Source organism: Poecilia reticulata, chromosome 17 (assembly GCF_904066995.2).
Source record: "Poecilia reticulata chromosome 17, P_reticulata-male-v2, whole genome shotgun sequence".
In the NCBI taxonomy this organism is placed as follows: domain Eukaryota; kingdom Metazoa; phylum Chordata; class Actinopteri; order Cyprinodontiformes; family Poeciliidae; genus Poecilia; species Poecilia reticulata.
In genome coordinates, this window is record NC_088846.1 from 6494727 (window position 1) to 6508709 (window position 13983).

A 13983-nucleotide genomic window follows, 5' to 3' on the forward strand; every position below is an offset into this window, starting at 1 on the left:
CACAGATGCAAAGGCATGCCACACACACACAAAAGCACACGTACACACACACACAGATTTATTGTATTAGTGCAGCAGAACGCAGCAGTTAATGGCCACTAATTCCAACTTGCCCCAGGAAGGCTCCATTAACTGCTCTTACAGAGGGAGCAGTAAGCTTAGTGGGTGGAGGAATTTGGTTCAAGCAATAGCGTGTCCATTAGATCTTATGTGCATAAGGCACACATGTGAACGTGTGCGCCTTATGCACATAAGATCTAATGGACACATGAGAACGTGCGTGGAGACCTTCATCGAACCGACACGTACCCTTCGAGGCAGATGGAGGACTTTACTCGGTTTCTTCCGAGAGCTCGTCTGGACGTTTCAATCTGTTGAGGATGAAGAGAGACGTGATAAACGCAAACACAGACAAACAGACAGACACGTCTGAGCTGCAGCGACACGTTATTTACCTCGCTTTTGTAGTAGTCGCTGTTCTAATTCTGGAAGACAGTGAGACGGCATCGTCAACTTATGGCTGTGCACTGACTTGATTTGCAGGTAGATGTAACAGCTGTCAATGATTCAAGCACTTACTTTGACGTAACCCGAGCAGCAAGAAAAACAACAACAAAAAAGGAAAGCAGCGACAGAGTTAGAGAGAGAGGGCAATGCTAATGCAATAAACTGATTGAAATGGGGGAGAAGATGAGGTTTCCGACCAGAGGGACTCGTGTGCTGAAGTTGTTTGGTCGCTCCAGACCCCAGTCCAACATGTTCTGCACCCCGGGCTAAGAAAAATAATAACAAAAAACATTATAACTAAGGATTAAACCTTTATAACGAATAAATGTATATATACTGCTCAAAAAAATAAAGGGAACACTTAAGTGTTCACTTAAGTGTTTAAGTGTTCCCTTTATTTTTTTGAGCAGTGTATATATTTTTACGTATTTGCTGAAACCGTCGTGACAGTATGGTATGAGATAATCTGTGAAAAGATTGATCTCCTCTGCTTTCCTCTTTCTTCAGCCACTACTGCAGTCTGAAGAAATGCACCCACCAAAGACAACCAATCAGAGCCAGGAGGCGGGTCTTGGCACTGTCAGTCATGCTCGTGTACTCCGCTCAGTGTGCGAATGGTGGAGAAGCATATTGCCAGTACAGGAAAAAAAATGCTTATCTGCTGCCATGCTAACTAGCCGTAGCATTCACAACAGGCCATGCTAGCAGCAGCATAGTATGCCCCCCTCAGTATGATGCCATACTGTCGCAACATAGCAGCAGTTTCAACAAATATGTAAAAAAAATTTTTTTATAAAAGTTACATAATGCTGCTTTAAATGTGTACAATTAGACATATAATAAAGCATTTTGGGTCGGCTGTGTGTTTGTACAGATATGTGTTGCGCTGATAGGACAAGTTTGAACCTTTCTGTTGTTTTCCACGCCACCAACTCTTTCTTCAATTCCAAAGTTTTTTTTCTCTTCCCTGAGCCCTCTTCCTTAATTCATAAGGTCTACCAACATGGAGTCCCCATGCAAACCCTGCTGCACCTCACAGCTGTCTCCTTCGTGTCTTTCCTCCACTGTTTTTTTTTTTTTTCCCCTTCTTCTGCATGTGTTTGTGTGAGGATAAAGGAAGGTTTATGTGCTGAAGAAGTGGGCTCGAGATTTTCTTATTTCCTTCCACCCCGCAACACTGTGTCTGTGCTTTTGTCAGCTCTGGCTTTTAACAGGCAGTCTGAATATTGCATGCGGTGAGACGCACGCTGGGAACTGTGGATGAGCATTAGTGCGACCTCTGATTGTGCGGTCGTTAGCAGTTTTTCAATAGCTACTGTTGTAGCTTAAAAAAAAACAAAAAAACATTAGTGAATCAGATAGTTACTGCAGAATAATTGGATTTTAAAAACACAAATCATAATAATATAGCTTTGCATGGTATAATATAGCATAGCATTTCATGACATAGCATAGAATGGTTATTATAGAGCATAGCTTGCTGTAATATAGCATAGCATATCATGGCATAACATGGCATGGGATAATGTAGCATAGCATGATGTAATATAATATAGCATATCAAGACATAGCATAGCACAGTGTAATATAGCACAGTGTGACATAGCACAGAAATTAAAGGGCTCTGCAGCCTGGAACGGAGCTAATTTCAGCATGTTTTCAATGTTTTTTCTTTAAAGATCTACACGGATATTTCTACAGCAAAAAAAATAGCACAAAGAATCCATTAGGCTACAAATCACGCACTTGCCCATTTTCTTCCCACAAGTACGGAATGCTCCATTCCAGAAACCTCTCTGTCTCTTTCTGAAAAGTACAATATTTTTTTCTTTGTTCCAAAAACCTAAATACAGAAATCAACTCTTGTCTCTGTCATCATAAATCGGTCAAGCTTCCCAGAGCAGGTTTGTATGAAGCTTCATGGGTTAATCATGATGTCTATTTCTAAAGGGAACTATAAATTTTACTGCTTTAAACATATTTTATTAGTATAGAATAGAAGGGAATTATTGGTGTAATGGTGAGACTACCGGCGGCCTGTTGATGAGCCAGTACGCCTGCTCCTGACATTCCAGGACAATTCGGTCGGCCTTCCTCCTCTGTTTGGAGGCCCTATAAACAGAAATCACAGCAGAAGTTGGTATGCATGTTTAATGGCGCGTGGGAGCGGCGCGGCTGCGTGTAAGTGTACCTCAGTTGCTCTCTGGCTTGCATCACCACAAAGTCCCAGGTGTGGTTGATCCGCTTGTGCAACAGACTGTACCTCTCCTAAAAAGGCATGAGGGTTGGGTGGGGGGAAACGGACGGAAAAGGAGTGATGACACAAGCAAAGTCATTCCTACATAATTCATCACACACACTCATTCTCTGCTTCTCTAGGATACACACGCACACGGCCAGACCTGCCTACCTTTTCATATTCCACCAGTTCTCCTTGTTTTCTGATGTTCTTTTTAGCCAAGTAGATTGCTGTGGACGTAAAAGCAAAGAGAAATATAAAAGAGAGAAGGTTAGTGCCAATTCTGTCTTTTTCTTCCTTCAGACGTTTAAAAACATTTTACAGATTTTCCTACCGTAGTCCAGCTCTGAGGCGGGCCAGCGGGTACTTGTCCAGAAATAAGGAGTCTGGGAAAACACACAGCAATTTTTTTTTTTAAACTGATATCGTTCTTCACACTGACAATAAAGAAAGAGAAACGGATGGATGAGGGATTACTTTAGGAACTTGACTGATGGAGAGAGAGTGAAAATCGGAGATAAGATACTATCAGAGTTAAAGTGGCAGTGTAGCTAAAGTTAGGCGTAAGGAAGACATTTTTCTTTTCTTGCTGTGGATACAAACATGCAGCTGATGGTCTGACCTGGAAGCGGTAGGGCGACTCGTCGGGTCGTAACACCAGGCAGCGGGGCTCTTTGAGAGGGTAGATGTATCCGTATTTGACCAGCATCTCGCCAAGATGCAGGGCCTCTGATTAACAAAGAAAAAGAAGAAGACGAGAATATGCATTAGGAAGTGTAATATTAAGAAAACATATTCATGATTTTTGGCAGTTTTTCTACAAAGACAATCTGAATAGCATTTCATTCACTTGTATTTAGTCCCACTGACAATGGCGCCTCCCCAGAAAATTTTTCATAGGAGTTTCCAGACCGGGCTGGTAAAAAGTTTAGATCTGGACTTTGACTAGACCATATTGCTGTGATCTAAATCATTCAGTTGCCATCCCAGCAGTATATTTAGGCTCACTGTCCTCCTGGAAGCAAACCTCCGCCCTGCTCTCAGGTCTTATTTTCAGAATTGCCCTGTTATTAGCAGCTTCCTGTCTCTGCTGAAAAAGAAATCACCATGGCGATGGTGTGTTAAGGATGATATCAGTTTTCTGAGACCACAGTTTTCTGTAGTCTCATCTGACCGGAACACATTGTTAGCAAACGTTGTATGCCTCTTTTTCAACATCCTTATAGCATGATGCTGCCACCACCATGTTTCACCACAAGGTTGGTGTATATCAGGTAATATGCTGTTAGTTTTCTACCAGATTAAACTGGAGTACTTAATTTCCACTATCACCACTTGCTTGTTCAGAAGAAGGCTATAATAGGTTGGTGGAAAGTAATGGCCGTCCTCTTTATGAACCTCTGACTGAAAAACAGATTGTCTTCAGTCAGAGGCTTCCTCAAATTTGTTGTAACATAGACTGCTACAGGAGATGTATCCTTCCCACAGACATCGCCATCTATAACTACTGTTTAATCAATCAATCAAATTTTATTTGTATAGCACATTTCAGCAGCAAGGCATTTCAAAGTGCTTTACATAATTAAAATAAAAACGGCATGTGACATTAAATAAACAGTGAGAAAGAGATTTAAAAAAATAAAAAAAACATTAAAACCCGCACCCCTTTAGGACTTCAGTTAAACGTCTTTTAACTGGGATTCTAACCCTCAGGGCCTTTAGTCAAAAACACCGTTTGACAAGGACTCCAACCTCTAGGTTTTTAGTTGAAACGCCGTCAACTGGGACTCTAAACCCAGTAGAACTTTAGTTAAACGTCGTTTAACTGGGACGTTTTCCGGGGGGCTTTACATCATTAAAACGTAGAAAAGAAATAAAAAGAAATTAAAAACATTAAAGACATAAAAACATGGAAGACATCAAAACCTGCACTCTAACCCTAATTTAGCCAAAAGCAACTCTAAACAAGTGGGTTTTAAGTTGAGATTTAAAGGCACCCAGTGTTTCAGCTGTTTTACAGTTTTCTGGAAGTTTGTTCCAAATCTGTGATGCATAGAAACTGAATGCTGCTTCTCCTCGTTTGGTTCTGGGGATGCAGAGCAGACCAGAACCAGAAGATCTGAGGGGTCTAGACGGTTGGTACAACAATAACAGATCTTTAAGGTATTGTGGTGCTAAACCGTTCAGTGATTTATACACTAGCAACAGTATTTTAAAGTCTATTCTCTGAGCTACAGGGAGCCAGTGTAGGGACTTTAAAACTGGTGTTATATTTAATTTAATTGTTTAATTGAACGAGCCACAACAACATTTAAATTTCCCTTTGGGATCAATAATCTATTTGTGAATTTTGAATTGAATTCAAATCATGTACTGAATTCGACTGCACTGAATTATACAAATAATATCAAATGAGAATTCGATTAAATCCATTTAAATCAGACTATGTGATTTAATTGATCTGAAAGAGGAATTTTGCATTGAAAAACAAAAATCTTTGAGTACTTTCATTCTGCCCCCTATATAAGATGCCACCCTGGGTGATTGCCCATGTCACCCATATCAGAAACAGTCACTGGTTCTGTGTAAAAATTGGATCGGTTTGGTGTTTAGAAGATAGTAGTTATGAATTGGCACTATATTAATAAACTAAATTGAGCCAAATTCAAGTTTTAGGGACCTATTTTTTTGAGTGACACTTTATTACCTTCATTCACACTCTTAAGTCCATACAGGGTGAAAAAGGAACAGTGTACACCTTTTTTTTCCAACCTTCAAATTAGTTCAGGCATGGTAATATCCCCTGAGGACCTCCACCACGAGAGAACACTAATCAAACGCACATCATCAAGCGACTTAATCAAACTCCGGCCCAGCCGGGCTCACTCTATTCTTGTTTACTGGAAACTGCCACCCCTGGATTCTGGATCACACACGCACACGAATCACATCTACCTCGTCTCATCTTGAGAGCAAACACCATATCCTGGCAACTCTCCTATGACACACAACAAGCTATAGTCACACACCTTTTATTACCCAGAGCACTCACCCTCCTCACAGATGTGGTATTTCTGAATCAGCCAGGTAATTATATCGTGGCCTGTAAAATTAAAAACATGAAAATGTAATTTAAAGAGTGTAATTTCTGATATCCTAGAAGGTCTGAAATCCCTTTTTTTTTTGTTGTCATATTTTGGTTGTTGGCAGACAATAAAAGTGTGTTTTCACAACACACCTGTCATGGCGTGTGGGATGACAGTGATGAGGAGTCTCTGATTTCTCATCTTCATGCCCATGTCAGGGTCCTGCATGGCCACGAGCACTTTCTCCATCTATCGAATGGGGGCACGCGCGCACGAAACGCAGAAAAGACTCGCATTAAACGCGCTCATCAATAAGTTAGAAGTTCAGAAACAAAACACAACCACGCTCAGTCATGTTTTGATATATTCATTTTCTATTGTGAGGCAATAGAAAATACCTCACAATAGAAGGCATGTTGGGTTATCTCGGTTCGCTCCTGTTGTACAGTAGAATATTTTATCTATAAATATATATATACATATATAAAAACAACAGCTAGCGGATTTGAAAAGCGTTACCTTCCGAAAGCATGACATTTGCTCCGGCTGCAGCCCTCCTTTAGCCAAGGTGTTAATTGTCATCTTGCGGGATGCTAGAGATCACCCGGCGGGACGGTGAAGTACAAAACACCAAAGTGCTGTCGGGAGCGCGCGGCAGCGACTGTGCACCCTTTTTTCTCCTGCAGGCGCGTTTCCGTGAATACCGTGGGCGCGCTCGTGTATATATAATGAAAAACCAAAGATTTGTCGTTGAATTCGTGTATATATTCTGTTACTTAGTGCAATAAAAACGTTTTTTTTATGTTGTATTTTTTGTGTAGCACACAATAAAGCAAATTACCATGTTAAAAGTTTATTTTGGGTTTTAAAAAAAATGCAGTAATTACTCCGTGTTTTTCCTATCTAAACGAATAAACTAGTCACATCTGATTTATTTTTCGATTTTTTATTATTTTGATTTTATTTTGATGAAATGTTTAAAGCTAAACATAAATAAAATGCATATTGTGCAGGATAATTTAAAAGTCAAATTGGTGAAACTTTGCGTTAAAAACAATTGAAAGACTCTTAAAAATTCAACTTAAAGTTATTGTGGAAAATAAAGATTTTATTTCTTTGTTTATGTTTTGTGTAGTTTTTCATTTTATATTTTAACACTAACAATATTAAAATTTATTTTAAGTTGTTTATTTATAATTCTTAATTAACTAATGTTATTTTTCATTATATTGTATTATATTCATCAATATATTTTAATATTATATCATATTTGCTCTGACAATACTGGTAATTTTTATACCAAGCAGGCTTCCGTAGGAGGAGGAAGTGGTTCATTCTCTCCATTAGTGAGGTCTATTTTTAATTTATTCTTTTATTTATTTTTACTCCACTTAGCATTTTTCTGCTGAATTTAGAGTCTTCGAAGAGGTAAAAGCTTGCAACGTGTCTATTTGTCTTCTAGGAAAAGCTAGCGTGTGTGAGTTTCGGTCGCGAAGCTGAAAAATAGCCGCTAGTGGTTGCCTTGCTAACAGTTAGCATAGCAGAATGGACAGGGACCGGGATGAGTTGCAGATATACGTAAAATCCTGACTCTGTGGACTTTCAGTGGGCATTGGTCACTCTAAAACCCGACATTAAAATGAGTACTTTGTTTTCATCTATTTAGTTTCTGTTGTTTGCGTCGTAATTTGTCCATTTCTTTACAAAAAAAAGCTTATCGCATTGTTGTATTACTAATCTATGTTGCTTTTACTTTTGACTGACTTAGCAAAGTGAACTTTGCATTATCATTGCGTCTCGTGCAGAATTTCAAACTAACCAGGTATATTTAACAAGGAACACAGTCCGCACGTGGACAGCATCTAATGGTTGTTATGGAGACTTGTTGACCCCAAGATGCCATTTTTAGCTGCAGTGTTTCTACCTCCCTTATCATTCTGCTCACTTCCACTGTGGGACGTTAACTATCATCCAGCCTGGTTCTAAATAGCCAAAATAAATTAGCCTTTGATTTACATCATATTTGACTTGCATCATATTTATACCCCCAGGGACCAGGAAGTCATTGGTTACTAATTACTTTAGTTGCCAAAAATCAGTGCAATCATATGTCCATTCAGTGGGATATTTATATAAACAGTAAGTCTGATCATGCTTTTCATATATGACCTTGAACAAAAGAACTGGTTTTCAGGTTTGTATTTAATTTACATTTTATTTTATCTGTAGATACTTTATGAATGTACAGTTGTTTAAAATTGCTTTTACTCCATATTATATGGAGTAAATGTGGAGTAAAATGAATTTTATATTCAGTGGTGTAAATTTTGTTACTGTACTGCTGTACCAAGTGAATCTCCCCACTGTGGGATTAATAAGACTTATGTTGTTTTAAAACTCATAATTTTACATAAAACCAGTAAAAAAAAAAAGATCCAGAAAATTGAGTTTAATAACAAATATGTTTAATACTGCCTTAAGCATATTATACATTATTGCATTTATTTTGCATTAATTTTTTTAATATAAAGAAATAAAAATGGGTATAATAGGCACTTTAATCTAACAAACGAGCCTCATTGGAACACAAATAATTTACCTAAAGTGACTGTAGATCCATTTCTCCAGAAGAAATTTACTTTAAAGCTGTTGGCGCGTCATTCCCTAGGGGGCTAACTGTTTATTCTCCACATCTGCACAGTAAAGACTAAAGAAATATTCAGACATTAAACGTGTGTGTGTGTTCCACTGTCAGGTTGCGATGGGTGACATCCGTCAGTCATTGCTGCCTCGGGACGTGCTGAGCGCCGCCAAGGAGCTGCTCTACCACCTGGACATCTACATCTGCAACATGGTGCAGTCGGGCAGGCAGCCCCCTCAGGTCGACTCCAAAACCCTGGATCTGATCGAGGAGTTCATCCTGCACACGCCCAAGGACAGAAACGCACCTGTCAGGGTAAGCCCTTCCCCCCAAAAGGTCCTGTAGAGTAAATACTCAACAGCATCAAATTGTAAACACCAATTTTTTTTTTTCTTTTTCCAACAGAGGATGAGTGCTCTGCAGGAGCTGCAGCTCCTGGAGATCATGTGCAGCTGTTTCCAGGAACAGAGTCGGGACACGGTGCGCCAGCTCATGTTCTCCGCCCTCTTCAATCTCCAAGGAAACCAGGCGGACGAGAGTCGGATGGCGCTGCTGAGCAAACTGGTCTCCATGGCAGTCGCTGTGGGCAGGGTTCCCATTCTGGAATGTGCTGCCACCTGGCTACAGGTGAGGAGTCCACGTCGGACTGGAGTGATTAATCGGATCGATCGTGATGAGTCTCGAGGAGATTTAGGTAGAACAGATTTACTTACTTACTTATTATCTTAAATACAAAACGTATATATTTTTCGTACAGCATTGCCTTAATTACTGCTCTCAATAAGTTGTTCTTTCATCTAATTGCCTTTGTTGAGCCCTTAAATGCTAATGATTAATTGATTAGTAAAATAGTTGACGACTACTTCAATAATCGATTAATCCGATTAATCGTTTCAGCAGTATTGTGACAAAGAAGCAAAGTAATTTACATTGTTGCTTATTTTTACAAATAAAAATCAGAATAGAGTGGTATGCTTTTATTTCTGGCCCCCTCTAATCTGTTGCCCCTGAATAAAACTCTTAAGACTCTGTCACGTGGAGTGTGAAACTGTTCATGTTCTGCCTGCCTGTGGTTGTGCCCACAGAGGACCCATCGTGTGTACTGCGTCCGCCTGGCGCAGGTGCTGGTGGATGACTACTGCAGCATGGTACCGGGATCTGGACCCACCCTTCACAACATCCACAGCGCCAGCCCTCGCTTCTGCTGCCAGTTCATCACAGCCGTCACCACTCTGTACGACCTTACCTCAGGTACGTCAGGATCACGCAGAAATCAAATCCTCCGCGTTCCAGCGGAACACCTAGCAACCTCGGCAACACGTCTTGTTTTTTCATTTTTCCAGACGAGCTCACGCCTCCGATGGAGCTCCTCCAGATGATCGTGTCGTGGATCCAAGACGACCCCCGGCTGGTCCTGATCACCTTCCTGAACTCGCCCCTGTCCGGCAGCCAGCCAATCAGCTCTCTGGACGTGACGCCGCTTGGGGGGTTGATACGCTGGTGCATCAAAGCGCCGCTGGCATACAGGCGGGACAAGAAGCAGACGAACAACGGGAGCTCTGACGGCGAGCCGGACGCGGCGCGCCTCTTCTCTGCTCTACATCTAAGTGTTCTTCAGGTGTGTGTGCGTGTGTGTGCATGTGCTAGTTAAACATTAAATATATGTTGCAACATGACGTCACACGCACAAGATCCCTCCTGCCGGCTGCCTGCAGTAGGGCAACAAAACCACTAGCTGACGATAACTTCCACTGGTCTTAGCTGTCAAGTCGTCAACACAATGTGCTGAATCTTAAAAGTCAACACTATGACAGCCAGATAACAAGATCCAAGGGTATCACATCTCACAGGTCAGTGAAAAGTTTTAATAAAAAAAACAAAGGAGAAGGAAGTAAGTCACCTATACTAGCTTGACTTTGACAACCTTAACATGTCGGTGTGCTGCAGAATTTGGGGTGTTTCGGTTGAGTTAAAATAAAAAGGCGACCCACACATCAACTCTGACAGGTTGTCAGCGGAGCAGGTGTTTAAATTAGATAATCAACCACCACTGTGTTCAGAGCTCAGACGATTGTTTATTAATTATTGTAAAATAAACATCAAACTTGAAGACATAAAACTGTAACGGACCAAATGTTCTGTTCTTTGTGTAAGAAATGTTTGCGTGTTTTATGGTGTTAGATCCTGATATGCTCATGGAGCTGTTGTCAGTTGGTTGCTACGGCAATGAATCGTTGTATAGTGTAGCCGATACGAGTGGTTTTGAGTTGTTCTTCAATGATTTTTTTGTATTATTTTTCCCTTTGCCCTTCAGAGTTGTGCACATGTGCGAAATTTCTGCATCTATACATTCAGTCCAAACAGTGACGACCACCAAACAGTTTTTTTTCTCTCCATTTTCTCCCTAATGTAGGTGTTCATGCTTTTACCCAACATACTCAACGAGAAGGGGCTCTTCGGTCGCCTAGCGCTGCTTCAGATGGAGTCGGTGGCCGCCCTGGCTTCCGATCTCTCTCGCCTCCTGGACCAGGCCGACAAACACACACACGCAGCCACCAGCGACACACACGCTGCGTCCCAGCTGGCCCTGGACCGGCTGGCCCAGGCTCTGCAGGTGGCGATGGCCAGCGGAGCGCTGCTCTGCTCCAGAGGTACGAGATGGAGTCTGGGGAAGCCACTACTGCTTTAGGTCAAATCAATGGATAATCTTAATGTTTTGTCTATAAAATACATTCAAAAACTGTCTTTGATTCACCATTCAGGTGAAATAGCCAATAACATTCAGCTGTACCTGAAGTTGCTACCTTAGGTACGACCGAACTAGTAACTTTTCTTTTGGGGAAACACTAAAAAAATAAAAAAGGTAAAATTACGAAAATAAACTTATACTAGAAAAAAGTCATAATTTTAAGAGAATAAAGTCGCACAAGATTAATGAGAATAAATTCTTAATGCGACTTTATTGTCGTAATATTGACTATTCTCGAAATATGACTTTGTTCTCATGTTATTGACTTTATTATCATAATTTTTCCATTTTATTCTCAATATCACGACTTTATTCTTGTAATATTGACTTTATTCTCATCTTATTATGACTTTTTTCTTGTACTACTATGACATTATTTTTATATTATAATTGTATTCTGGTAATACTACCAGATAATTCTCATATTATTTCTAATTTATTCTTGTAATTTTATGGCTTTGTTTTCATAATATTACGACTTTATTTAATTCTTTGACTTTATTGTTGTAATATTGTGACTTTATTCATGTTCAAGTTTATTTTCATAATTTAATTTTTCGCAACATGGCCTACTTTGTTGTACTTTTCTAACTAGGGTTCAAACCAGCCCAAAGAAGTATTACTGAAGTAGAACTACATCTTTAGTAGTACGGGGTCTAAACACAATGTCCAACAATGAAAGAAAACTTTCTCGCCGTAAAATGAAGTCCATAACCTGACAAAAATGTTAAAGTGGAGATTATAGTGAGGTGATCCAGACAGCAGTCAGAACCAATGCAATACATTTTCTAAGAATTTCTGTTTTTTGGTATACAGAATTCAAGTTTGGAGTCATTGAATTAAATCTTTTTGTTCATCTGAGACTTTGGTGTTTACATCAAATGATGGTAAGTTTTTAAGAGATGCGTTTTTGTCTTCACAGAGGACCTGAGAGCCATCTGTTCACGGCTCCCTCACAACAAGTAAGGCATTTTCTCTCTGTTTTTTAATGCAAAATTAGATTTAGATCTTGATTTGAACTAGGCCATTTTAACGCTTTCATATGTTTTCATGGCAACTCTGACTCTGTTACATTGTCCTGAATCTCCGCCCCAGTTTAAAGTTTTTAGTTGTTGTTTTTTTTGTTTATGTTTACCAAAGTAAATTGACATTGGTCAAAATCAGAATCAGCTGGTAAGATTTTTTGAAGATTAGCTGTTGGCCAGAAAACTGCTTTCAATGCACCCCTATTTTATACCCTTGCTAGCTAGCTAGTGAGTTAGCTTTTTTTGGGTCTATCATGGGTAAGAGAAAATCTTATCGCCAGTTGGCTGAACGAAGTTTCTACATTTCTGCGGAGATGCAGGTGTTGCTTCATAATGGTGTTAAATATGACTTGGTTATCTCTAATCTTAAAACCTGCTTGAACCAAGACGTGTCCGTTTTTTTTCCCCCCTCTGTCTTTCCCCTCTCCAGTCTGCTCCAGTTGGTTCTGTCCGGCCCGGTGATGTACTACAACAACATCCACACCCCTCCGCTGACCTACAGCCCCCATGCCGCTCACTCTCCCATCCCCACGCTGCCGCCTCACGCACCCCACACGCCTCTGGCCGCCCACCCGGCCCCTCACGCCCAGTACCCCGCTCAGCCCTTCATGACGGGGATGCCGTTCCCCTTCCGACCCGGCCACTAAGCAAAAGAAAACACAGACTGCCGCTCCGTGACTGCAGACGTGAGGGATATGACGAGTGTTTGAAGGACTGTTTGAATTTATGAGCGCTTGTGAATGTTTTACAGTGTATCCGCATTGAATAAATTTTTTTTTACTTTACATGTGGAGTAGTTCTTGACTTCTACCACTTGTGGTCGCTGTTGCAGCTACAAACGCACGTGGTCAAAGAAATGAGGCTTAAATTTCTAATCTTTACAAGTTAGTTAAACCGACATGGCTTTTAATTACTCTTTCTGTTCGGGATTTCTAAAGCTGTATGGCATTAAAACATTTGCCAAAAAAAAGTGTTGTGTAAACTCAACTGACAACAGTATTCTTGAGAAATTTACTCAGGAAAAGCAAGTGGGGCAATAATGAGGAAATTCTGTCATGATGTGACTTGTATGGTTTAGAATATTTACTACACACAGAACGTTAAGAAACATCTGAAGGTGGACTGTTCAGCTCTTTCCCACACTCAGCGGGGTTTCATTGCGTAACTATGAGGTGTCACTATCTTCTAGCATGCAGGAGTTGAGCCCTGTTTTCATACAGATAGGATATCATCCAACAGCCTTAGCACCCCCCCCTCCCCCCTTAGCCCCCCACCTTCACCCTCACTGCTCTCATTTAAGATGAAAATTGCATCATCTCCCCATCGCAGCTGCTTTCCACTTTCTCATTTCAATACAATTCAAAGATTTAGGGGAATTTCGACCTGTTGATGTGGACTAACTCTCACAATTTTCCTTTGTCTTCACTTCCTTTAAGTGGAAAAAGAGGAACTATAAACATGAAATACTTTAGCCATGATTAGGACGTTTGCTCTTCCTTTTCACAGATGGACTGCCTGGGCAACCGTCCAGTAATAATTACTTAAGCGCATCCCGGATCGTCTATGCAAACACCGATCCTCTGCGTTTCACCTCGACGAGGTCCCACCTCAAAGCAAATCCAGCTGCGGTTTTGCTGCGATGTTGGGGAGATTGGGCCACCTGCTGGGTTTCCTCCCTGCAGAGTGGGTGGGGCGGTGATAAGAATATCCTTTTCTTGGAAAGAGATGCGCAGCTG

The 13983-nt window shown here is 40.6% G+C and overlaps 2 protein-coding genes across 10 annotated transcripts in view; one reads left to right on the forward strand and one right to left on the reverse strand.

Annotated features, from left to right (window-relative positions):
• rgs11 (regulator of G protein signaling 11) overlaps positions 1–6527 on the reverse strand; it is an 18639-nt gene extending 12112 nt beyond the window's left edge. The window contains exons 1-11 of one of the 5 annotated variants that reach the window (XM_081597998.1): positions 6352–6527; positions 5985–6081; positions 5799–5849; positions 3369–3475; positions 3081–3132; positions 2918–2976; positions 2699–2775; positions 2538–2619; positions 705–773; positions 456–479; positions 310–371 (exon numbers count right to left, since the gene is read on the reverse strand). In XM_081597998.1, coding sequence (XP_081454124.1) covers positions 310–371; positions 456–479; positions 705–773; positions 2538–2619; positions 2699–2775; positions 2918–2976; positions 3081–3132; positions 3369–3475; positions 5799–5849; positions 5985–6081; positions 6352–6414 — 743 coding nt within the window. In that variant the 5' untranslated portion in view covers positions 6415–6527. Of the gene's footprint in view, positions 1–309; positions 372–455; positions 480–704; positions 774–2537; positions 2620–2698; positions 2776–2917; positions 2977–3080; positions 3133–3368; positions 3476–5775; positions 5854–5984; positions 6082–6351 lie in introns of those variants that run through there. The other 4 variants (XM_017310062.2, XM_008433144.3, XM_017310063.2 and 1 more) reach the window with 4 other exon arrangements.
• Positions 1–13032, forward strand: part of ints15 (integrator complex subunit 15) — a 14478-nt gene extending 1446 nt beyond the window's left edge. Inside the window, exons 1-8 of one of the 5 annotated variants that reach the window (XM_081598001.1) lie at positions 2901–3016; positions 8588–8788; positions 8879–9100; positions 9559–9724; positions 9817–10091; positions 10887–11124; positions 12145–12184; positions 12678–13032. In XM_081598001.1, the coding sequence (XP_081454127.1) occupies positions 8594–8788; positions 8879–9100; positions 9559–9724; positions 9817–10091; positions 10887–11124; positions 12145–12184; positions 12678–12894 (1353 nt within the window). In that variant the 5' untranslated portion in view covers positions 2901–3016; positions 8588–8593 and the 3' untranslated portion in view covers positions 12895–13032. Of the gene's footprint in view, positions 1–2900; positions 3017–7102; positions 7261–8587; positions 8789–8878; positions 9101–9558; positions 9725–9816; positions 10092–10886; positions 11125–12144; positions 12185–12677 lie in introns of those variants that run through there. The other 4 variants (XM_008433142.3, XM_081597999.1, XM_008433143.3 and 1 more) reach the window with 4 other exon arrangements.
• The last annotated feature ends 951 nt before the right edge of the window (positions 13033–13983 follow it).